At 39.7% G+C, this 25,553-nt stretch overlaps 1 protein-coding gene across 9 annotated transcripts in view; it reads left to right on the top strand.

Moving 5' to 3' along the window:
- Positions 1-25,553, top strand: part of ZNF236 (zinc finger protein 236) — a 114,627-nt gene that overhangs the window by 23,427 nt on the left and 65,647 nt on the right. For all 9 annotated transcript variants that reach the window (XR_006890089.1, XR_006890091.1, XR_006890085.1 and 6 more), the window contains 6 exons: positions 9,300-9,478; positions 12,342-12,466; positions 12,770-12,942; positions 15,090-15,233; positions 17,960-18,163; positions 19,150-19,378. Coding sequence is in view for 2 of the 9 variants with exons in the window: in XM_046671364.1 (XP_046527320.1) it covers positions 9,300-9,478; positions 12,342-12,466; positions 12,770-12,942; positions 15,090-15,233; positions 17,960-18,163; positions 19,150-19,378 (1,054 nt within the window). In the remaining 7 variants the exon portion in view is untranslated. The remainder of the gene's footprint in view (positions 1-9,299; positions 9,479-12,341; positions 12,467-12,769; positions 12,943-15,089; positions 15,234-17,959; positions 18,164-19,149; positions 19,379-25,553) is intronic.

The raw sequence follows: 25,553 nt of genomic DNA, 5'->3' as shown, positions 1-25,553 counted from the left end.
AATCACCTTTTGATCGTTATCTGTCATCACAATATGTAGTGATAGCATATCCACCTAACTATTTATTTTGAAAAATTTAACACTTGAAAGAATGGATCAGTGAATCCTGTGTACTGTGCGTTCTTTACCTGGATTCACCAATCGTCAGAATTTCCCAGCTCTCACCCCCACCACCCACTGTTTTGAACAATTTTAAAAGTAAGTTGCAGACATCATGTTGCTGCTTCACCTCTAAATACTTCAGTATATATCCCCTAAAAACAGCAACACTTTTCCTCATTATCACAAAACGATGATCACACTCAAGAATTCAGCGTTGCTGTAATAATGTGTCTTCAGAGGTCTGCGTCCAGAGGGGCGAGGAGTGCCTGTTACAGGAACGTGATGGAGAAGTGAATTTTGAACAGAAGAGATACCCCTCCCTGTGACCCCAGAAGAACAGAGTGAGGATGGGTTCGGATGGAGCTGAGTGCGGCTTATTGCTGGGGATCGAGGCCGTTCCTGCTGTGTGAGAGCCGATCTCCCAGTTTTTCCCAGTTCTCTGTTTAGTCCCAGGGTCTCAGTAAGTTTTTCACCAAGGCCAAAATCTGAGTTCTTTTTATTAAGTAGTTAGATCCAAACAGGCTAATAAGTATTTATGTCTTTATGACTTAGTAGCCATCTGAAAAATTGCCACACGTAAATTGGGTGCTGCACACCTTTTAAGCCCTGGAATTTCCTGTCCCCCATTGATTTTCATTGTCTCTGCTTTTTAACCACAGCAATTACCAAAACCCAGCTTCACAAAGATATGATCTTATTGAAACTGAACTATCTCGAACCAGTTGTTTGTGTGGCATTGGACAATTGTTGAGTATCACATTTCCCTTGAGGATGTCAGCTCTCCCTGGGCCCTTTATGAGTTTGTCATGGTGCACTGGAGTGCTTTGTTCACAGGATAGGACTATGATTGTATAGCTTATTTTTTTCCCTCTGTGAAATAGAGACGCTGCTCTGTCTTTACAGAAAAATGAGGTGGTTGGAGATAGGTATGGGAAGCCTATTTAGGGAAATGGGAGCAGAGCCTGACCGGGGACGAATCCATGGATTGTATCACATGGATTGTATTACATGTGGTACATGGATCATTGCTGAGAATTGATCTGTGTTTGTTGGGTGGGAGTGGGAGTGGGAACGTATGGTTCCCTTGCAGTGCCCATCAGCCTAGGTAGGAGTGGAGGTGGTTGTTTGCAACAAGGTTAGGATTTACGAAGCCCATGTTATGGAATAACAAAGGAGTCGGGACAATGGGGACGTTGGCAAGAGAGTTGAAATGATATAACATGTGGCCTAAGCTGCATAAGCAAAGAAGTGAAACCTGGTGTGTGTGTGTGCGCGCACGCATGCATCCTCCAGTGGGATCACAGGTCACAGGGGTGGGTGAAGACCATTGCAGCAGGTCTCCTCACACTACTCCTTCTTTTGGGCTTAGCCCTCAGGGTGATTGTAAAGGGCGGATGTGGCTCTGTCAGCCACACTGGCTCCGTCAGCCACACTGGCTCCAACCTCAAACCCTGTAACACAGGTCACCAAGATGAGGAGACTTACTGTGTTCCATTCTAGTGTTTCTTCAGACAGACCCTTTAAAATTTACTCTGATTTCCTCCATAACTGGAAAGGGAAATAACGGTAATTGATCGTTTCCAGAGGTTCTTAAGTTTTTATACATTATTTTCAAAATCTTCCCTTCGGTATATTTTCTCTTCCACACACTTTGTCCAACTTCATTTTCAGATTGTTCCCCAAGATGGAGCTCACAGTCCTTCCACCTCTGATAACTATCTACTCCTTACTTAATTTGCTATGTCAGTTTTTTTTTTTTGCTGTTGGTTAGCTTGTTACGACGTAATCTCCTGAGGTGGGAGCTCTGTCCTTGTGAGGCAGCTATGTGGAAGCTTGTGCAGCCCAGTCTCGTCTGGACCCTTTGTGTCACTGGCAAAACTCCAGCTGTCTTTGTCTTTAACTGTTGTAGTGGTAAGAACATAAGCATCCCATAGTTTCTGACTCCTTACTTTTTTTCCAAAAGGCCTTTGAGAAATTTATGTTTCCTAAAATCAGTTGACTTTACATTTCTGTTGCACTACCCGTCTTCTGTTTCCTCTCTTCGAATATAACAGATTCTTTCTCAGATCAGTAAATAATCGTAGGAGAAGAAAAGGATAGAATAGTCACAAAAGAGGCTTTTGCATAACTGTGGTTTGAAGCTAGTAATGGAAGCTGTGAGAATCTTTGCCTTCTTGCCCCAGCACCGCTGTTTGTCCTGCAAGGGAGGAGTTCTAGAAGTTGGGAAATGCTATTCAGTAATCTGACTTGAGTCACCCTACGCTGAACAGGAATTTGAGACTAGGGTTGCACATGAGCAGAAGAAAGAAAGGCTTTGCTGTGCTTATTTCACAGGTGAATAATGTGTTGGCAATATGTAAAAAATAGGGTGCTCTTTTGTTTTTAATGGTTGTATTAGGGTACAGGCTCAGAGTTTTTCCTCTCTCATATAACACCATGGCATTACACAGTGCATAATGATTGTCTTGCTCTGCTCTCTGAATGTTACTTCTATCACATGGTTATAATGAAAAGAGCAAGGAAGAGGGCACACTTCTGCTCTTTAAAGGCATGATCCAGAAGTTGAATGTCCATTCTGCTGATGTCCCGTTGGGTAGAACACAGTCATCACAGTGTGATACAGGGTTAGGAAGCTTGGGAAATAGAGTTTTTAGTTGGATAGCTATATGCTCAGCTAAGAAATCTATTACTATATAAGAAAAGAAGAATAGATATTTGAACACAGTTATCAGTCTTTTCCATGTATGTTAAAATCATACATTTCTGCCTACTTTTGTTTCATATGTTTTTATGTTTCACTTAATTGATTTGAATATGGTATATTAGTAATAACTACAGGAGTAATTCCTGACCTGTAGTCGCATTTAAAAATAAGACTCCAGCTAAGATGGAATAGCCCCTTTATCCCAGGTCCCTGCTCTTAGAACTAAAAATACCTAGAAGATAACACAACCAACAGATATAGAAAGACTCTGAGAGGTGGAAAGAAGAAGGAAGGCAGCTGAGGGGTTTAAGGACTTGAGGAACAATATGGCAGGGAGTTCCCTGTGCTCTTTCCCCCCCAGTATGCCTGGACAGGGTGCCGAAGAAGCCTACAGCCTTCTGCCAACAGGCATATATGAAAATGCCCCAAGAAAAGCTGTTCCTCTTAGCCAAAACCAGGAAAAGGGTAATCTAACAAGAGAACCTTTTTGATGATGCCCACTCTACTCCAGCCAAAGATCAACTGAGAAACTGCTCAGCGAGGCAGAGTGCAGAATGATCTTCCCATCTTGCCTTCTGTCCTTGGAAGCAGATGGCCCCGTGACCCCCTGATGGCCTGGGATTAATAAGGAGCTATTCTTGTATCCCTCTCCTGGCAGAAGGAGGTGGCATCCAGATTCCCCCACCGGATGGTGTTAGCAGAGCAGCTGGACTCTGACCTCCTATCTCCTGCCCAGCAGAAGCAGGTAGTGTTCTGATTCCCTACCAGAGTAGTGTCCGTGGGTCAGTGGGAAGCTGAGCCTTACCCCACCTGGTGGCAAAGAGACTTAACCAGGTGATGCAAGATGGACTAGTCTGCACTGTGCTTTCCAGCCCCTGGCGTCAGTGAGGCCCTACAAGTTGAGCCTCCCTCCCCTGGGTCCTGTGCTACATCTAAGCAAAGTAATTGCCTGCTAAAAGATAAGCTAAGATTTAGAGTCTCACAGCATAACACCCGCATATCCAGGATACAACTGAAACTCACTAATCAGACCAAGAGCCAGGGCAGTCCCAACTCCAGTGAGAAAAGACAGCAGATACCAACACTGAGATGGCCCAGATGTTGGAAGTATGTGGCGAGGATTTTAAAGCAGTCATCATAAAAATGCTTTATGAATTGTCTTGAGACAAATGAAAAAATAGAGGAAATAGAAGATAAGGGAACTAAAGGGAAATTTTAGAACTGAAAACTCCAGTGATTGAAATAACTCAATTGAAGGGCTCAACAGTGGAATGGAGAACACAGAAGAAAGAATCAGTGAACTGGAAGACATCAGTAGAAATCAGTCATACGTCGCTTGATGATCGGGATATGTTATGAGAGAAGCATTGGTAGGCGATTTAGTTGTTGTGCGAACATCATAAAGTGTACTTACACCAACCTAAATGGTATAGCCTACTACACACTAGGCTAATGGGACCACTGTTGCAGATGTGGTCCATCATTGACTGAAATGTTGTTATGCTGTGTATGGCTGTATCTAAACTGAACAACAGAGAAAAAACAGATTGAAAAAAATTAACAGAACCTCAGGGAACTTTGGGACAATGATAAAAGATCCAACATTGGTGTAATAGGAATTATGGAAGGATAGGAGAAAAACTGGGACTGAAAATTTATTTGAAAAAAATTACCCAGATGTGGTATAAGGAGTAACTTATTCATTCAAAAAGCTGAAAGAATCCAAAATAGGATCAGCCCAAAGAAATGTACATTAAGACACATCATAATCGAACATTTGAAAACTGAAGACAAGAAAATATCTTGAAAGAGGCTAGAGAAAAATGATCTGTTGCCTATTGGGGCACACCAATTCTAGTGATGGTGAACTTCTAATCGAATCCATGGAGGCCAGAAGGAAGGGAACCAGAGGGCACATTTTCCACTTGTTGAAAGAAAAGAACTGTCAATTGTGGTTTCCATGTATGGTGAAAATATCCTTCAGGAATAAAGGGGAAATAAAGACATTTTCAGATGAAGGAAAACAATATGTTGCTAGCCGACCTACTCTTAAAGAATGACTAAAGGAAGTTATCCAGACAAAAAGGAAGTGATAACAGAAGGAGACTTGGAACTTCAGAAAGCAAAGAACAGTGTGATGGTTGATTCTATGGTCAATTTGGAGGATGTTTTTGGATGAGATTAACTTTTAAATTGGTGAATTTTTTGTTTTTTTTTTGTGAGGAAGAATGTCGCTGAGCTAACATCTGTGCCAGTCTTCCTCTATTTTTGTATCTGGGATGCCGCCACAGCATGGCTGGATGAGCAGCGTGTAGGTCTGTGCCTGGGATCTGAACCCATGAACCTCAGGCCCCTGAAGCTGAGCATGTGAAGCCAACCTTGCCACTGGGCTGGCCCCTAAATGGATCAATTTTAAGCAAACAAATTTCCCTCCTGTAGTGTGGGTGGATCTTATCCAGTCTGTTGGAGGCCTGAATAGAACAAAATGACTGGCCTCCTCCAGAAAGGGACTTCTACAGCAGACTGCCCTCAGACTTCATCTGCACCGTCGGCTCACCTGGGTCTCCAGTAGGCCAGCCCACTGCAGGCTGTGGGACGTGTCAGCCTCCACAGTCACCTGAGCCAGTTCCTTATAATAAATCTTCTCTGTGTCTACACATCTTTGGTTCTGTTTCTCTGGAGAACACTGATAATACAAACTTTTGGTATAAGTCAAAAACTGAGGTGAATATAATACATTATTCTTCCTCATGAATTCTTAAGTCATACATGATGGTTGAAGCAAAAATTATCATCTGATGAACTCAGTGTACATAGAGGAGATACTTAGGACAATTTTATTTAAAAAGGGGGAAAGTGAAGGGCCTGAATGGAACTAAGGTTCCTGCATGGTCCTGAAAGGGTTAAGATGTCGGTGCCACAGGTCGTGCTCGTGACATGGGTGTGTTGTAATATCTAGAGCAGCCTCCGAGGAAACCGTACAGAGCGATGTACTCAAAAGTACTGCAGATAAATCAAAATGAATATGAAAAACTCTAAAAAGTAATCCAGGAGGCAAGAAAAGAGAAGCAAGGAGCACGAAACAGGGTAAGCAGCCGACAGAGAATAAAATGCACGATTTAAGCTTTAAAGTAGCAGTAATGACTGTACATTATGGTCTAATACGTTAAATAAAGAACAGACGGGAAGAGTGCATTAAAAACAACGCACTCCAACGACATGCTGTCTCCAAGACACGCTGTTTCTCCAAACATATAATGTTTGGTATGGAGCGGAACTCAACACGTGGCAGTTGTTGAAAGTATTCACCATTCGCTGTTTTGTCAGAGAACCCACAGAAGGGCCTTCTTCGGCTAAGCCTAGAAAGCAGCTTGGGTTGGGAGAGTGCAGAGCCCTGGAGTCCGAGGGAGGTGCCTAGGCTCCGTGGTGAGGTGGGGATTAGACGAGATAACGGCAGGTAGAAGCTCAGCCGTGTGTTGGGTATAGAATGTCCTGGGGGCACCAGTGCTGTGTCCCCTGAAACCTGGGAAATAGGACTAAGGTTGCCTTTAGGGGTTAAACTCTGAAACCATCACATAGTGAATTGGAGAGGTAAAAAATTACACGTAAGTGGGTGTGTTTTGCTGTATGTAAAGTATGCTTCAATAAAATTGATTTAAAAATAACTGATAAACATATTTTCTTCTGTGCACTTATGAACTATAGTTAACTTTTTAGTTTATGGTGCTCCATTTTTGAATCTTTTCTTTTAGAACACTGTAAGCTAATTTTTCCTTACTGCTCTATTGAGATTAATAGTCTAAAATCTGTAGTGCTCACTACCCTATCAAAATCCAGAGATGTAAACCAGAAAAATTACTGTAGTTTTTAAATCATTTGGAAATATTTCCTTAAAATTCACAGAATCATTGAAACACATCTTTTTTTGAGTAAATCACCTCCGTCAAGGGGTGTTAGAGGATGTTTGGAGAAACAGCGCGTACACGCACCCTCGCAGATACGCTTGCTCACGGGAGGCATTGTTCATGTTTATGGGACGTTCTGGTAGCTCGCACACGTGGACTGTGATGGGACCAGCTGCCGTAGGTGCTGAGAGAAGAGCAGCCTTCCGTGGGGTGGGCTTTCGGTTTGTCTTGTGCTTGGAGCACCATTTTGAGGTCAGCAGAGCACACTCCTGTAGGAAAGGAAGACTGGCTCCTGAAAAATCCTGGGGCAGGAGAAAGGCCAGTAGATTGGCGCTGGAGCGTGGGAGGGCTACTGAGAGAAGGGCAGGTGTGACTGTCAGAGTGAGCGGGGCCAAAGAGAAAGATCATTCGGTGGCCCTGGGCGAGGGGGGACGGGAAGGCCGAGTGTTGCAGGGGGAGTAGCCGTAAAGCAGCTGGTATTTCTCATATTTTCTGCTCTGGTTGACTTTCAGATATTATTACATCTTCAGCAAGATGGAGGCTGCTTAGAATGCCATGCATTTTCCTCCATGGTTTCTGGTGCCACTTAGGGACCATTGAAATTACCCCAGAATGTCTGTTTCTAGGGGAGAAACTAGTAACTACTTCTAGCCTAGAGGACTTGACATTAATCTGAATGTGGAGAGTGCAATAAAGTGAAGTCTCAGCTATCCAGGAGGTCTTGCGCTCCTGCCTGAGACTTCCTCAGGTCGCTGAGGGGGAGGGAGGCGCGCCCTGGCTCCTTGGGGCCTGCTGCTGTCAAGCAGAGTGACAGTGACGAAGCGTTCTGTCACGTGGCCTGTTCGGGTTGTGACCCAGGGTGTGCCTGATCCTGCTTTCTCTGTATAAGCAAATTGTATATAACTAGAATTTTCACTCACAAAATTCTGACAAATTTCTGAGTAATATCCCTGTAGATGTCTCCTGAAATAGACTAATCTGATCCTTTGGTTAAAAAGTAACTAAAAAGAAGATGGATCTGAGCCAGAGCAATAAAAGAGTAAGGGTGGGAATGGGAGGAGAAAAAGTCGTTTTATTTCATAATTGTAAGATGGGGGACTTGGTGGAGTTGTTAGTGAGAAGTGAATATTTTGCTATATAAATTCAGGAGTGTGGAGGTCATTTTTTTTTTAAAGAGATGCAGCAAATTATGTTACATATTCTTTTTTGATGATTTCCCAGAAAGAATTTTCTTTATTATCAGCAAGATACTAACAATCTAGTAGTTCATTATTTCCCTAAATTATTATATAATAACATTAAGTTTATTTAAGTTGAAATCATTATTTACTCATTCATCTTCGTCTTTTTCTGTAAAGGATGCTCTGAGTAGTATCAAAGAACAACTTCATTTTAATGAGGTTTACATACATTTACAAGACTGTTATGTACAGTAATTAGAAGAAAGTCTGATGGAAAGAAATAGCTGTATATTTTATTATTTGAAGGTAACGGTTTATGCTCATTGACAGGGTACACTCATTTTTTTCCCCATGTTTGGGCAGTTCATTTGGAGGATCATTTAAGTAGATAATTGTATTATGGAATGCCAATGAGTGAACTAATTGAACTTTGTGCTAGGTCAGCAGTTCCTGCTGATAAGTCATTACTGAGTACTTCCTCTGTACCACGCACTGTTCAGCATCTTACATGCATCACTTTATTTAACTTTATGACAACCCTGTGAGGGCAGGTGTTGCTGACATCCCTATTTCACAGACTTGGAGTGCTTAACACCCAAACGCATTGGCAGCCTTAGGGTGAATCAACACCTGATTCCAGAACATCTGGACTTGTGTTATCTAATTGAAATATGAGTAATTTAAAGTTTACAGTAGCCACGTTAAAAAAAAGTAGAAAGAAAAGCAGATGAACTAAATTTTATTTTAGTATATTTTATTTATGAAAATATATCCAGGACATTATAATCAAATATTAAAAGTTATTGAGCTGTTTTACGTTGTTCTTTTTGCAGTAAGTCTTTGAAATCCTGTATGTATTTTATGCTTACTCCACAGCTCTGTTCAGACTGCACCTGTTCCAGGTGTTCAGCAAGCCACGTCTGAAGGGAGCCCCAGACTTTTCTCTAATCGACTGCCTAAAAACCAAATTGAAAGAATGATAGATGTTTCCATTTAAAAATTTATCAGCTGTCATTTTGTTTTAAGACAGTCTCTTAAACTGTAATCCTAATTTAAATTCTTTCCTGACCCTTTTGTGGTATTGAAGTCATTCAGTTTCTCTAAAGTTTTCAGAGCATAGATGGACAAAATGCCACTTACCCAACAGCCAATTTGAAACAATTCACTTTGCTCAAAAATTATATTTTTCTCTTATCCTTTTCCCTGTGTTTCTGTCTTTTTCTCCCTATGAAGAAATGATTTGTATATATTGATATTTGGACATAGTGATATATTTTTTGAGAGGTGAAAAGTGTTTGTTCCAGAGAGAAGTTTATTTTGTGTATCGACCATTTACAGCACTAATTCTTTTAAGAAGTCGTGGTTTTGAAATGTTTGCTCTGCTCATGGATGGCCTTTCCTCTGCAGAACCTCATCTGCTCCGAATGTGGGGATGAGTTCACTCTGCAGAGCCAGTTGGCCATACACATGGAGGAGCACCGCCAGGAGCTGGCTGGGAACCGGATTCATGCCTGTAAGGCCTGCAGGAAAGAGTTTGAGACATCATCACAGCTGAAGGAGCACATGAAGACTCATTATAAAATTAGGTATGAGCCTTTACTTGGGATTGGTAAAAAACAATCTATACAATTATTAAAAATTGGCATACTTTGCTATGATTGGTTAAAAATATTGGATGCTTTAGATATAAGAACACAGCAGCTAATCTGGTATGGTGTTAGAGTGTCATTTAATGTGTAGTTCATGTCTACAGTAGGAAGGATATGCTTGAAAATTAAAAATAGGTGTCAGGCTGTGTGGGTAAAAATTTTGCTAGTATTAGAATGTTAAAAACTATCAAACAAGATAAAAACATACATTTTTATGGGCAGGTAACAATGTGTGTAAAATGGATTCACAAGGGCTAAATTAGCGCCTGATTTAATGAGTTCGTTTCTTTATACTACCTAGTTGTTTAGAACTGATCTGTGCCACATCATGTTTATCGTGTGTGTAAATATGTATAAGTACAACTTCATTTAGTCGTTATGAACAGCCCTGTCGGTCAGGGTACTTTTATGCCTCTATTTTGCTGATGAGAAAACCTAGATTAGAGAGAGCAAGTAACTTTCCCAGGGTCTTACAGCTTGTGGTCAAGCATTAGGGGTTTAAACCCTAATAGTCTGGCTTTAGAGCTCATGACACTAGCAACCGTCCCTATGTTTAAATACGTATATACTTTTATTCCTAGTAAAACTTAACATCTTTTAGATTTTCATATTTGCTCTATTTTTTATTATATATTTTTACTGATATTTCCTTTTCTTAACAAATGGAAATACAAGGTTTGCCTTGGCCCTTTGTGCTCAAGTTAGCTAATAGTGATGATCAATTGTCACACTCCTTGAGCTAATTTCTCCAGCAAACTGTAAATCCAGTATCAGTTATCTTTTTAACTACTGTATTATCAGTAGCCTGCCACTATTCTAAGCCCCAACATTTAGGAAATATCTTTACTTTTTAAGGACCACAACAGCCAAAAGCCCCACATCAGTTAATAAAGTTTATAAAATGCCCTATAAAAAGGATTCGTGGTATTTGCCTATCCTCTCAGGCACTGCATTTTAGAAACATGGACTGAACATTCCATACAATCAATATTCTTGTATCTTTCCCACTTTCTTCATTTTGTCTGTTGTTGACTAATGTGGTACCCACCTAATACTTCATTATGTCAGTGAGTGTTAAATCACGAAAATATACTGCATGCACCCTGTCACACAGATTTTTATCGTGATGAAGTTTTGACACAGGCACTTTTGATGTGTCTCTGAAGGTTTTGGAGAGATGATTGAAGATACTTGTTTAGGTGGTCATCACACACTAGAATGCACTGGCTTTTGGGTTTTCCTGAATCCAGGGACGAGCCAGACAGCCAGCCTCATCCTCACGAACTGTCATTTAGTAGGGAGGACAGACAGTGACCAAGTGAATGGATTAGTCAGTGCAGCAGACCAGATATTGGTCGTGTTGCTCTCGGGTGATGCCAGGGGGTGGGGTGGGCTGAAGAGGTGGCCTTTCTGAGGAGGGGTGTTTGAAACGAGACTTGGAGGAGGAGGAGGCCCTGCAGGCCCAGGGGAGGGTGTCTCAGGCAAGGGGGGAGCAGCTGCCACCATCTCAGCAGCAGTGAGCTTTCTGTGTTTGAACACAGAGGAGGCCAGCGTGATGACAGCCCACTACAGAGGGGAGTGTACTAGGGCTGCATTTGAAGGAGACAGGGCCCAGGGGCGGCAGGGCTTTCGAGGCCATCCTGGGAATGAAGTGTTTTTTTTTTTTTTGTTGAGTTCATAATAGTTTACATCATTGTGAAATTTCAGTTGTACATTATTTCTCGTCCATCACCGTAAGTGGTCCCCTTCCCTTCCTGTGCCCACTCCCAGCCCCCTTCCCCTGGTAACCACTGAGCTGTTTTCTTTGTCCATGTGTTTGTTCATATTCCACACATGAGTGAAATCATGTGGTGTTTGTCTTTCTCAGTCTGGCTTATTTCACTTCACATAATACCTTCCAATTCCATCCATGTTGTTGCAAATGGGATGACTTTGTGTTTTTTTATGGCCGGGAATGGAGATTTTGTCCCAAGTGTGGTGGGAAGCCCTTGGAGGGTTTTGCACAAAGGAATGGGCTGCCTGGACTTCAGCTGTGGCTGTGGCTGAGGCTGAGCAGGGTGCCTGGCGAATCGGGGCAGTGGGAAGATGATGCTGTTGGAGAGTGGAGAGACCGGAGCATCTGGAGGTGTTTTGGAGTGAAACCAGCAGCTTTTGGAGATAGGCTTGAAGTTAGGGGTGAGGGAGAGGGGAGAATCCGGCGTGACTCCTGCGGTTTAAACTTGCACTACAAGGAGTTGCCGTTTCCTGTCATGGAAAGGAGCAGGTTGGGAATAAACTAAGAGTGCTGTTTGGGACATGGTAGATTTGAGCTGCCGATTAGCCATCACAAGGGGATGTCAATCAGAAAGTCAGACATCCAAGGCAGGTGCTGGAAGTCGTGGAGGTGGAACTTCGGAGACATCAGCTTCTAGATGGTATTGAAGGCAGGGAGACGGGAGGAGGCAGCACAGACTCCTGTCCATGGAGAGAGCCTGCCTGCTCAGGGCTTTATATTTGACCCTAACAGGTAAAGCTTCATCTAGAACAGACATTCCGACCCCCCCCCCCCAAAAAAAACCAAACCAAGTTTCTCTTTTCATTAGATATGGAAAAAATGAATTTTATGATATCAAATACACAAAACTAATATGTGTATATGTGTGTATATGTGTAAGACACACACATGCACTTATATGTGATTGATTTCTCATTAAAGCATGTTCTGATGACCAGTCAGCTAAACTTTCTGGTAGGATTTTAATTTTGAAGTTGTGATAAGAGAAAGATGACTTAATGAGTATTTCCCCCTGGATTATCCTAGGGTGTCAAGTACAAGGTCTTATAATCGGAACATCGACAGGAGTGGATTCACTTATTCGTGCCCACACTGTGGAAAGACATTTCAAAAGCCAAGTCAGTTAACTCGGCATATTAGGATACACACAGGTATGAATACGTTTACTTTGGGGCGGTTTATGACGTAGCTTAAAGGAAAGAAAATGTGCCTTCGAGCCAGCTAGACCTGGAAGTTACTCTTGGCTTTTCCATAGTTTGCTGTATAATCTGGGTGTTAATTTTGAGGTTTTGAGTAGGCAATTGGATGTATGAATCTACAGTTATGGGGAGATGTTTTGCCTAGAGGGATAGGTTTGGGGTCTTGGGTGTGAGGAACTGAAGTATTTCTCTTTTAATCCATCAGATGCTCACACAATATGGAATTATATTTTGATCATTTTTCTTCTGCTCTAGGTGAAAGGCCATTTAAATGTAGTGAATGTGGAAAAGCTTTTAACCAGAAGGGGGCGTTGCAAACTCACATGATTAAGCATACAGGTGAAAAACCCCATGCCTGTGCCTTTTGTCCTGCTGCCTTTTCTCAAAAAGGGAATCTCCAGTCACACGTGCAGAGAGTTCACTCAGAGGTAAACATCGCACTTGGGGTGTGCGCAGTATTCACAGGGCTGCAGTCGATGGCTCTTGAGTTAAGGAGCGAACCTGAGAAATGCTTTTCTATTTTTATTTTTTGGTAAAGAAGATTGTCCCTGAGCTAACATCTGTGCCAATCTTTCTCTATTGTTTGTATGTAGGATGCTTGCCACATGGCTTGATGAGTGGTGTGTAGGTCTGTACCTGGGATCCAAACCCACAAACCCAGGGCCACCAAAGCAGAGCACAAGAACTTAACCACTGTGCCACCGGATGGCCCCACTTTTCTGTTTTTTAAATGCAGATTAAGAGTTTGTGCAGAGCAGACCTTGTTTAAAAAAATATAATTAAATAAATAAATAATATATATACATGAACCTTTTTGGCTTTTCATAACTGGGAGAAATATAAAATACTGTCTTTTTGTCTTCTTCAGTGACAGTATTAGAGCTTTGATGAATAAATGTTTGAAAATAATCCTAATACCTTTGTTAGTTACGATCCATCATGAATGTTAACTTATTTCATCCCTTTAGCAAACTTGAAATACAGGCACTTTCAAGTGTAAGAAGTTGAAAGATAAGAAATAAAATTTGGGAAAAAACTATTTTTCCTATTGCAGTATTGCTAAACTTACATATGGCTCCATTTACTTTTTCTATCACATGGAGTCCTGGTCTGCTTATTTACCTCCATCCTGCATGTTAATTATTTCAGCGAAACTGATATTCCCAATTTTTTGTTGTCTAGATCATACTGATCTGTAAAGCTTCTGGAAGTATTTTTCTTACACAGGTTAACCTTTGCTCTCATTAATTGTCATGATTTGGTATCTTATTTATAGTCTAATTGTAGAAAGAAAGAAATATTTAAACACCATAAATACTTTTATCATGGATCATTTTATTTTATGTAACTATTGTGCAGAATGAAAGCTATCATATTGTTAAAAGCAAATGTACATCTTCTTACTTTTTTTTGGAGTAAATCCTTAAGTAACACTAAAATGAAAAAAACCTACATAATTCACATAGTTTATAAATAGATTCAGAATTCCATATGCAGTGAGTTACTTTTGAAAACGAGGTTTTATTACCTAAGACCCGAGACATTAGAAGAGCATATAAATATTAGTGAGGTAAAGATACCGTGAAGCGAGGTTACCCTTAGATCTCAGAAGAATAAATTTGGGCTGTGTCAGTTACTCTTGTGGGGCTGCCTCTGTGTAAAGCCGATTGCTTAGGAATAATAGTATATTTGTGTGGCACCCAGAAGAATCTCACTGGAACTTGAGAACAGCCTGTGTGGTGCTCACTCGTGCTCCCATGTTTAGAAAACTCCTTTAGGGCAGCCAGCGCCTGTGCCCAGCTCTGAGACACGTGGGAGCTGTGGTGGGACACGCTGAGACGTTCCAGAAATGACCTCTGAAGATTAGTTTCTAACATTATCCAATCTCTGATGACTCTAAAGCCTTAAGTTTGCTTCTTAACAAGGTGCTAGAAATAGAGTGGCAGTCTTTCCAAGTTCAGAGAGGGCCGATCAGTTTTCAAGCCAGCCTTCATAATCATAGCAGTAACAACACTCGGCTTGAGTAATGGTGAAAGAATATTTTACATGCTTTCTCTGTGCCTAGCTGTTTCTGTTCATTTTACTGCTTCTCTAGTCAACGTTCGTCTTTATCATAGCTTTTAAAAGTAGTTGCTAATACGGAATATTGGGATTGGTGATGAAAGATGTATACATTATATGACTATCCTTTCTAACTTATATGTTGTAGCCCGCAAAAGACTTAGGCAAAGTAATGTTTATATCTAACTGTCTAGCCTTCATTATTGAACATTGTGCTTAACTGTTTAAGAAATTGAGAACATATGTCAGACATTTTATTTTTACTAAATTACGATAACTGAAAACTATGTTTTTTCACTCCTGAATTTACAGAAAAGACTGTGAAATTTCAGTTAATCTCCTACTGGCGATATTGTTAAAGAATGTAGAGCTACCTAATTTAAAAGAAAACGTAATGTTAAAGGGTTAGATTATTTCTCTTGTTTTTATTGGAACGGTAAATTATGATTTGCCATAATTTAAATATTTTTATCTACTAATTGTAAAAAATTCTTTTTTCTTTATTCTTCTTAAGGTCAAGAATGGCCCTACCTATAATTGTACAGAATGTAGTTGTGTGTTTAAGAGTTTAGGTAGCTTAAACACGCACATCAGCAAGATGCATATGGGTGGGCCACAGAATTCAGCCAGCTCCTCCGAGACTGCTCATGTTTTAACGGTAAGTTGTAGTAAGCTGGTTGATAAAAGGATTTTTTTTTTAACCAAAATCTGTTGTCTTAATTATGACCCTTATAATTGAATATTAGTTAGTAGCACAAAATGCTATGAAAGTTTTCTATATGGAGATAAGGTGCTACTTTGTTTTTTAATTAGTGAAAGAAAATCAATTTTTTTAACTTTAGAATAATATCACATTATCCTGATTTATGGACCACCATCTTAACCTGTAAAAATAAGATGAAACACAATTATTGATTTATGAAATTGTACTTCCTAGAGTCAGTGTTATTGATAATTATTATCGAGTATTCTTTATCCTTATGTTATAATTTAATCAATTATTCTTTTAAAGTAATATTTCCAATGTGACAGTGATAATTTTTCCTGAGACTTTGGACTTCTGGGAAATTAAATTGTATTTTCCAGCGCATGTGTTTAAAATTGTATGACTCAAAACACACACACTCTCATTCTTTTTTTGTAGGATTCTGTAGCTCAGCCTTAGTCTGTTACATGCATTACCCTCTCAGTTGATAATAAATGGCAAAATCTCGGCATAGAGCGTTGCGTTCGTCAGCAGTAGGCGTTGGATGCGGACGTCTCAGAGGTGTTCGTGTGCGCTCACGAAGGCCATTAGTTGGTAGTTTAAGTCAACACGTGCCTCCTGCCAAGGTAGAAAATAGGCCTAGTAGGTGTTTAGTTCCACAGCATTAGGTTCACATTTAGTGTTTTCCTTTCTTTTCTCACAATATTTGCAGCTTGAGATGATCCTTCAGCTTACTCTTGATCAGGGAAAATGTTGTAAATAAGTTCTAAAACTGGAGAATAATTAGAGTCTAATTATTAAGTCTTAAAAATTCTATTTTGGACTGAATATTTTTTTAAATAAACTTTTAATGTATAAATGAGCCAAATATTAGAATTTTCACTGTTTCCTTTGGCAATATGCAAGTCACATATGTACATGTAGTGAATAACCTGGAATGATAATCCTGATAATTTTTTAAATTTATCTTCTCAATAAAAACCTGAAAATCTACTTCTAGAGGGTTGGAAACCTAGAATCTACCCTACCTTTTATCCTAATCTGATTACATAAGAGCATTCTAAGTCAAGTTATACATATTGTTTTTCAAGACTATCTAGGAATCAGTGTTCTAACTCCTGACCTTTTCGCTTTACTTTTGAGGGTTTTCTTCAACTTTATCTTAAGGCTCCTTTATTGAATTTTTTTTTTTTTTTTTTGGCTAGTAAGATTTTTAATTTCTGAGAGCTCTTCTTCATGATCTGACTGGGTTTTTTACTTTTTAAGGTATGCTTTTCTTTTTCTTTTTTTGGTGGGGAAGATTGGTCCTGAGCTAATATCTGTTGCCAATCTTCCTCTTTTTTTTTTTTTATCCCCAAAGCCCCAGTATATAGTTGTATATCCTAGTTGTAAGTCATTCTAGTTCTTCTCTGTGAGATGCTGGCACAACATGCTTGATGAGCCATGTGTAGGTCCCCGCTTAGGACCTGAACTGGTGAACCCAGGGCCGCCAAAGCGGAGTGCACGAAATTAGCCACTTGGCCATGGGGCTGGCCCCTGACTGTTTCTTTTTCAAGATATTCTTTTCTGGTTTGATGAACTTTCCTCTGAAATCTAGTTAGCCTTTTATTTTTAACAGGTCTCTTCTGCTCATTGAGTTGCCTGCCTTGGGGCATCTCCCCACTCCTCCCTCTCAGATTTCTCTGAGTTCTTGGTTGCCTGTTGGTGTTTCAGAATGAGGCAGCAGTAAACCTGGGTGTGAATGTGAATGGAGCTGGTCGATTTCCAGGGTCACCTTTCGTATGATTGGCCAGAGAACCAGCCGTTAAACTTGGGGTCCCTGGTGGCAGAACATAGAAGACTTTTGTTTAGTCTGGGGAGCTAAGAGCCACAGGGGTGCCCTGCATCCCCAGATGTTCATTCCTTTTTAGCTCCTTTAGAGGCAAGCTGCCATTTTTTTGCCTCAAGGTAAGTGCCTAACTCCCATCTGTGGAGGAAGACAGGGCTCATTGTTGGTTCTAAGAATCTTTTCTTCCGTCTTTATTTTCTATAATTAATAGACTTTTTTAGGGAAGTTTTAGGTTTATAGAAAAATTAAGCAGAAAGTACAGAGAACTCCTGTGTCCTCTTCGCCCCCGGCTCCCATGGTTACCCCTGTCACTGACCCTTGTGTCTGTGTGGTGCGTTGGTTACGGTTGAATTAACACTGACACGTTATTGTTAACTCAGTCCGTGGTTTACGTTCTGTTCTGTATCCTGTAGGTTCTGACAGATGTGTAGTTTCTCCATCCACCATTACAGGGTTCTACAGAGTGCTCTCTCTGCTCTCCACCATCTTTTTGATGTGGCCTTTCAGATGGCTGAGTTCTGAGGGATCAGATCAGCTCTCTCCGCAGATATTCTTGACTGTAGCTTACAGAGCATTTATCCCTCCAATGCCTTATTTTCCAGAAAATTTTCTTGACCACTGTATTTTCTTTATTTTGTAGCTTTTTAAATCCCCTCATTTTAATGGGCTAACAGCAAGATGAGGTATGTGTGTTCAATCCCCTATCTTGAATAGTCTCTACTAGCACTTATAAAGCTTAAAAAAATTAAAAATCATAAGGAAGATATGCTTATTTCTTTACTTTAAAAAAATCAAAGTACCAGTTAATGTAATCGTTTCTATTTTTAATGAAAATGTTGCTGTGTTTCAGGCCACGCTGTTTCAGACTTTACCTCTTCAACAGACAGAAGCCCAGGTCACCTCAGCTTCGAGTCAGCAGAATTCGCAGGCAGTGACTGATGTCATCCAGCAGCTCCTGGAGCTCTCGGAGCCAGGCCCGGTGGAGTCCAGCCAGCCCCCTCAGCCTGGCCAGCAGCTGAGCATCACGGTGGGGATCAACCAGGACATTTTGCAGGTGAGGCTCCCGTCCCTGTTCCTGTCTGTGTGTGTCAGAGACTCGGTGTCATTACAGAAAAACAAATATGCGGGGCTTGTCAAAGTAAAGGAATCTTTGTTAAAATGTGTTTGAATTGAAAAAATTAAGCTGAAACAAAATATGCTTATTTAATAATTTATGGACAGTGCAGAATTCTAAATTGTTTATTAATCTACAAAATTTTTTTAAAGTTTAAAACTCTAATTTTTTCTCTGTAAGTGAATTTACTTGAAAAGAATAGGCTTTTCAGAACTTTCTTGTATCTGTCCCTGTTGACAGAGGCATAAAAACTACATTATTCCTTCTTGAAGTTCTGGTGTAACTATTTCGAGAGTCGGAACTGCCTCTCCTCTCAGCGTGTGAACATTCCACGCACGTGTGGGAGAGGAGGAGGAGGGAAGTGGAGCACGGAGTTCTTTTCTGATTCTTCTACCCCAGTTCCGCTTTATGTTCAAATTCTCCGTTTCCAAACAGAGGTAGCCTTCCTTCGCCTCTCTCTTTATTTACTCATTGTAAAATGAACCTCTCTCCCATCCCTTTGTGGTGATGAGTTGGCCGGAGTGTAAAGAATCTCAGGATGTCATGATAGCCAATACCTTAAGGGTAAACCCAGTGTGATTTAAAACAGTGATTCCCAAACCTGTTCAGAGACAACCAAAGTTGTCTGCGGTAACATTTCTAAAAGTCAAATGTATTACTTTTAATTCCCTTTAATTTAGAAATGTAAATGCTTGCCATACCGTATTTTGAGTGGAGGTGAGATGTCAGATATCAAAAGGGATATTTCAGCCTTGTAAATTTGGAAGTCTCACTTATAGGCGACTACTTGGAAATGCAGATTTTTATTTCCAGCAGGGTAGGATTAGTATTCTTTAGGTAAAGCTGTATTACTTCTTTGTGATTGATTTTGGTAGACAGGTTTGGGCCACTGTGTCTCCTAACCTTCTAGTTTTGTTCTGTCTCAGCAAGCCTTAGAAAACAGTGGGCTGTCTTCAATTCCAGTTGCAGCACATCCTAGCGACTCCAGCCATGCCAAGACTTCTGCAGCGCAGGCTCCAGATCCAGATGCGCCCAACATTTCGAGTGAGCAAACTGACCCGACAGATGCAGAGCAAGGAAAAGAACAGGAAGGCTCAGAGAAGTTGGATAAAAAAGAAAAGAAAATTATAAAGAAGAAATCACCATTTCTCCCTGGTAATTTTTACGCACTTTAAGGTTTAGGCATTTTGGATGGTGTGTTGCTTGTTTTTAAGAAACATGCCCTCCTTTTTCTCTTTCTCTTCTTTCTTGTTTAATGTTTGACAGTGTCTATCAACCAGCATTGTTTGATACTTAAAATTAAGAACGAAGATGTAAATGTGTCACACTATCTCTTTTCCTTGGGGAGTCTTCTTCCCCATGATCAGTGTCTGTTGCCTCGTCCCTACGGGCTGGAAAGCTGAGTCTTTGACTTTTCTCCCCTGCCAGCTGTCAGACCCCTCCTTCCCAGCAGTCCTTCTGGCCTCGGCTGCTGCTGGCCTCTTGGCCACGTTGCTGTAGCAGCCTCCTGGCCAGGCTCTCCCTTCATTCCACCCAGTGCTGCCACCTGATGACTTCTCAATCACAGCTCCTCTGCTGAAACCCTCAGCCATTTCGCATTCCGCCCCACTCTGTTCCTTGGCTTTTGAGCCCTCCATAACCAGCGCAACGTGCATGTCCAGTCTTCCCTCCCCGGTCTGTCTGGATTCAGGTTACATCAAAGTGAGGTGGGGTTCCTGCGATTGTCCATACGCTTACATGTTTTCTGAGCGCCATACTTGTCCACAGGCTTTTCTGCATCAAGAACGTCGTCTTCCTCACACTTTTCTCCCATTCTCTGTCAAAACTCTGAGGTCATTTAGTGCCAGCTTAGATGCCCCTCCTCATGGACGCGCTCTGCAGAGTGCTCTTCCTCTTCTCAGCGCCCTCAGTACTTAGACTTCTATGACTCTGAGTCTCTTGTGTGAGTTGTTGGACAGCTGAAATACCTTCTGTTCGTTTCTGAGTACCCCACAATGCTCAGGATGGCTGTTTGCATGGGGACGGGCATTACTAAATTTTTCTTGAATAAAATAAATTCCTGTCTTTTGGGGCAAAAGTATTCCTATAAAAATATTTTCTTAGTGAATATGACCATTCTACCTCTCCCAGGTGTCTTAGGGAACAAGTGCTTTCTTGCTGCAAAGCGTGGAATCATACTCTGTGTTAGCACTTCTTTCTGAGAATATGCCTTCTTATTGTAACGTGGTTGTGAAATCCTTATTTCCCAGCCCACATGACATTGTAGTCCTGCTCTCCCTTTTCCCTTGATCTGGCCTCCTCCTCCCCAAGTGAAAAATCTAAGCAGTTTTTCATCCAGGTTCTCCTGGTATTTAGAGGCAAAAAGGAAAAAAAAGGGCCATTTTCACATATTTTTATTAGGTATGTGATAGGTTAGCCTTGTGGTTTTTGAATATCTGCTTTATGTGCACCTCATAAACGGATGGAAACCCATAGCCTACGTGAAACCTTTCGTGTGTACCAGTTACCACCGGCTGTTGTCTGTAGTTACCGTGTTAAAACCTTTAAGATGCTCTAACGTGGCTGTAAGCCACATGCTTCTCCAGATAAAAGGCCAGACTTAACTCCTTGAAATTACTGGCACAGTGGCTCCTTAAACTGGGGAAGGTGTGCTTCATCCCGGGTCGCCCCTTCCAGGTCCTCGGATGTCAGAAACAGCTTTGTCTTTTGCACTGAGCATTAGGTAGAGATTTCAAAATGGAATTGCAGGTAACTTTATTATACATTATTTTAATATGGAGTGTTGTGCTTAAAGAGTTTGTAAAGATTATGTAAATTCATTTTTGAAATACTTGAATAAATTAAATACATATGTAGAGTACTGAGCAAGTTTATACAATTCTAGAAATTTTAGATTAAATGTGATCTTTAGTACAAGTTGGAGCCAGCATTTTTTGTTGTTGTTGTTTAATGATTTCTCTGATACTGTGCTGAGAAAATTATTGGGGACATGTTTCCATGTAAAGATATTCCTTTTGATTAAAACTTTTCAGGAACCAGTACACTTATAATGTAATGGTTGTTTCTGAAAATACCTCTCCAAGGACAGTTGAATACCATTTGACATCCTAAGAAGATCATGTGCAAAGATATTCTTATCTCATAATTTGTAACATTTCCTTAATAGCTTACAATTAACCTTATGTTTCCAAATTGAACATACTCTGCCATTAAAGCTATTACTGTTTGATTTATTCAGTTTTGTGAGAGTGAATATTTTTAGTAGAATTTGCTTTAAGAAGCATTTTGTATATTAATTAAAAATTTAACAAATGCTTTTATATTTATCATAAAACTTGTGACATAAAAATCATTGTGAAGTTTTAATAAAGTTTGGAACTTATTGTAGTAAAATATTGGCTATCTAGAAATCACACTGAATGACGTTTTGGAGAGCTGGTAATTTATTTCTTAAAGTATGATAATGGTATAACTGTTTTGTGTGTAAATCTTTCCAAAGATCAGAAAGATTTTACCTTCTTGGACCAGAGTGTGATTTTCATGACTTAACTTTTCTTGAAGACTTGGGGTCATTGTTACAAACTTTGGCTTATATACTGTGCTATAATGGGCTGGCATCCTTTTGACCTGTTGAAGTACGTGGGCTCCAGGATACTGTGGGTTTCACATTCATCTGCTTTTTAAATATATTTATTATTTCTGCATACTGTTTTCATTTCCCTACAGCAACCCTACAGAAGGGTCTTATTTTGCTTCTTGTCATCTGCTAAGTGCTTGGATCTCTGATAAATTATGACTTTTCTAATTACGTAAAAACTAGGTATAAACTTATTCTTGGTGATAACCTTGCCAAGCTTTGTGATTTTTCTAAAAATAAGGTGCATGAACGTGTTTGGATTTTTATATCTACTTTGACTATTTCAAGAAATCAGTCTTTTTTTCATTCCTGCTTTTCTTTCTCTTTTAAGGGGTCTATGTTGTGAATAAAGATGTTTATATTCATGGTTCAGATAAATTACTTTTCTATATTATTTTACACTTTTATATAAACTTTTTAAGAATAGGAAAACAAAAAAATTCTTATTATTCATTTGGATGTAGTTGAATTTAGTTTGAAAATTTCATGATTTATCTGATTTGTGTAGAATTCCTTGATATTAAGATATTCAGAGTTTATGAGATTTGATTTAGGTTCTGTTTTGAATTATTGGTCATTTATAATTAAATATAAATATTATCTGTACTTAAGACTTTAACCTTTTTTTAATGGTAATCAGGTTTTGAGCTGAGTATTCATTATGTATAAATATGAAGTAACACACTGTATAATATGCAGGCATCACAAAAGAACCTGCCCACTAGGAGTTTATGGTGTAGTTGTAGAGTCAGTGCATGGACAAGGCATAGCGATAGACAACAGTTTATAGATTACAGAGGCATATTGTCAAGTGACTGATCAGTTAAAGAAGTGCTGAGTGTAGAGATAAGAGAAATCAGTGGGCCACAGTGAGAAAGTAAAGCTTTATTGAGCTGGAAGGAAGAGAACCAAGTATTAATGGAAATCAGATGAAGCAAAAGGAGTGTTAAGTTCAGTTCAGGTGAGGTAGGAGGCCATCCTATTCTAGGGGCCATGGTAACAATTTCATTTCAGGTGTTTTCTATATTAAAAATTATCTAAAAAATTTTGTAGCATTAATTCTGTTGGCTTATAACTAACATTTTATACAAATCAAACATTTAGATAAGGGTGTGTTTGGCTGTAGTCACAAATATACAAAAAATTGCTGCACAGGTCACGAGAGTAAAATTTTGACTATCCTCTGTTACCCAGTTTTGAATTTTAGAAGGGACCTGAAAATCCGTTTACTGTCTCTCCACGTAGATCCCTCTTTATCTGTCGGATTCTCTCTTTCTTACTGATTTGTTGGAGTTCTTTATATAGTCTGGATTTTATTTCTTTGTTGCTTATATGTGTTTGAAATATCTTCTTCAGAAATATCTCCTTTCACTCTCTTTAAGGTGTCTTTTGATGAACAGATGAATAGAGATTCTTACTTTTAATGCAGCTGTATTGATCAAGCTTTTTATTTATAGCTTGTGCATTTGGACTTTCATTAAGAAAGAAATCTCTCTCTTACCCGTGTTGAATTCTCCCTTATGTTCTAGCAAAAGTATTAAAAATTAACCTTTCACCTTTAGTTTATTGTCTCACCTTGACTTTATTTTTATGTATGCTGAGAGGTAGGATTGAAATCTTATTTTTCCTGTGTCGTAACTAGTTGTCTAGCATCATTTATTGGAAAATCTCTCTCTTCTTCTCAGATATGTAATGCCACTTTTGTTGTAGATCTGCTTTCATCTATGTGTACGTCCTGCTCTCGGCTCTCAGTTCTGCTCCACTTCTCTCTTTGTTGGTGGTAATATCAATGCCACACTGTCTCCATTATTTTATCATAACTCTCGAAATGCATAAGATGAATCTTTTATTATTCTCTTCAGGATTATCTTGGTCTTTAGTTTTGGGAAAATTGGTATCTTTAAAATATAGTGTTTTTTCTATTTAAGAACATGTTTTTCTTACTACTGATGTCTTTTATTATATAAAGCTCTTGCAAGTCTTCTATTAGATTTGTTCTTTTTCTTTATTTTTTTGTCGCTCCAAACTATTTTTAAATTGCATTTTCTGTTTGTTGTAGGTACAAAGAAAAATAATTGACTTTTGTGTAGCAATTGTGAATCAGCAACCAATTAACTTCGATTATTAATTGTAGCAATTTGTAGATTATTTTGCATTTTCTCTGTAGATAATTGTCTATGAATAAGGACAGTTTTTCTCTTGTTATGTTGGCTTGGACTTCTACTACAGTGTTGTGTAGAAGTGTTGATGGTGGTCTGCTTCCATCCTAATTTTTTTTTTTAAAAGATTTTTTATTTTTTTCCTTTTTCTCCCCAAAGCCCCCCGGTACATAGTTGTATATTCTTCGTTGTGGGTCCTTCTAGTTGTGGCATGTGGGACGCCGCCTCAGTGTGGCTTGATGAGCAGTGCCATGTCCGCACCCAGGATTCGAACCAACAAAACATTGGGCTGCCTGCAGCGGAGCGTGTGAACTTAACCACTCGGCCATGAGGCCAGCCCCATCCATCCTAATTTTTAAAGGGGATGGTTTTAATGTTTCGTAATTGAGTTTGGCTTTTTACTATAGGTTTTCATAGATATCTTTCAGATTTAGGAATTTCCCTTCAATTGTTAGTTTATTAAGGGTTTTTGTTTTCTTCTTTATGTGGACTATCAAATGCCTTTTTTTCTCTTTTGTTATGATACAGTTGGCGTAGAAACCATTTAAAAAGATGTAATTGCTATCCACAAAAGATTAGTTTTGATTATTGTATTCCCTTCATGCTTTATGTGACTGCCTACATAAAAGAAAATTACAATTTTCAAGTATTTTATAATTAGCAATTTTTTAAAAAGTACATTGTTTTCCACAATTATGGTCTTTATAAAGGACTTGATTTAAAGTTTCAAATAAAAAAATTAAGATACTAGGATAACTCTGCTATATGTTTTAACAGCATTTTTATATAGAGCAATTTGAGTTGGTATGCAAGCAGCTTCTCTTGTTGTCACGTACCTGTATTTAGGGAAAATTACACCCACTTTACAGAAAAGTCCTACTACATATACTGCAACAAACTCAAAGTGCTGTTAAAAAGACCAGTGTGAATGGCACAGAAAAATTGCTTCTTTATAAATTGTTTTCTTTTTTTTAAAGATTGTCCCTGAGCTAATGTCTGTTGCCAATCTTCCTCTTTTTTATTTTTCTTTTTCTCTCCAAAGCCCCCCAGTACATAGTTGCATATTCTGGTTGTGAGTGCCTCTGGCTATGCTATGTGGGACACCGCCTCAGCATGGCCTGACGAGCGGGGCCATGTCCCCGCCCAGGATCCGAACCAGCGAAACCCTGGGCTGCCACAGTGGAGTGTGCAAACTTAACCACTTGGCTGGCCCCCTTCTTTATAAATTATTAATTGGAGTTATGAATGATGAGTAGGCACAGGGAGATTCAGTCCTTAGGGCTTTGCTCTCTGGAAGAACACCTTTGAGTCATGTTTGAGAACGTTAGTATCAGGTTACTGGAGCTTACCAGAACTCCCGAATTATTTCTGGAGCTCCTTGCAAGGAGGGCAGGTGTTCTTGTTGAAGATACTGAACACATTCCGGGCCCTCTTCGAGATGGACTCTTTCCAGTGTCACTGCACACCGGGGTAAAGCCTGTGCTGTCTGTGTATCTGCCACGTTGGAGGTTTGTTCTAACGGTGCTAGGAAACA

This window comes from Equus quagga, chromosome 9, assembly GCF_021613505.1.
Source record: "Equus quagga isolate Etosha38 chromosome 9, UCLA_HA_Equagga_1.0, whole genome shotgun sequence".
NCBI lineage: Eukaryota > Metazoa > Chordata > Mammalia > Perissodactyla > Equidae > Equus > Equus quagga.
This window is presented reverse-complemented; position numbering and strand designations above follow the sequence as displayed.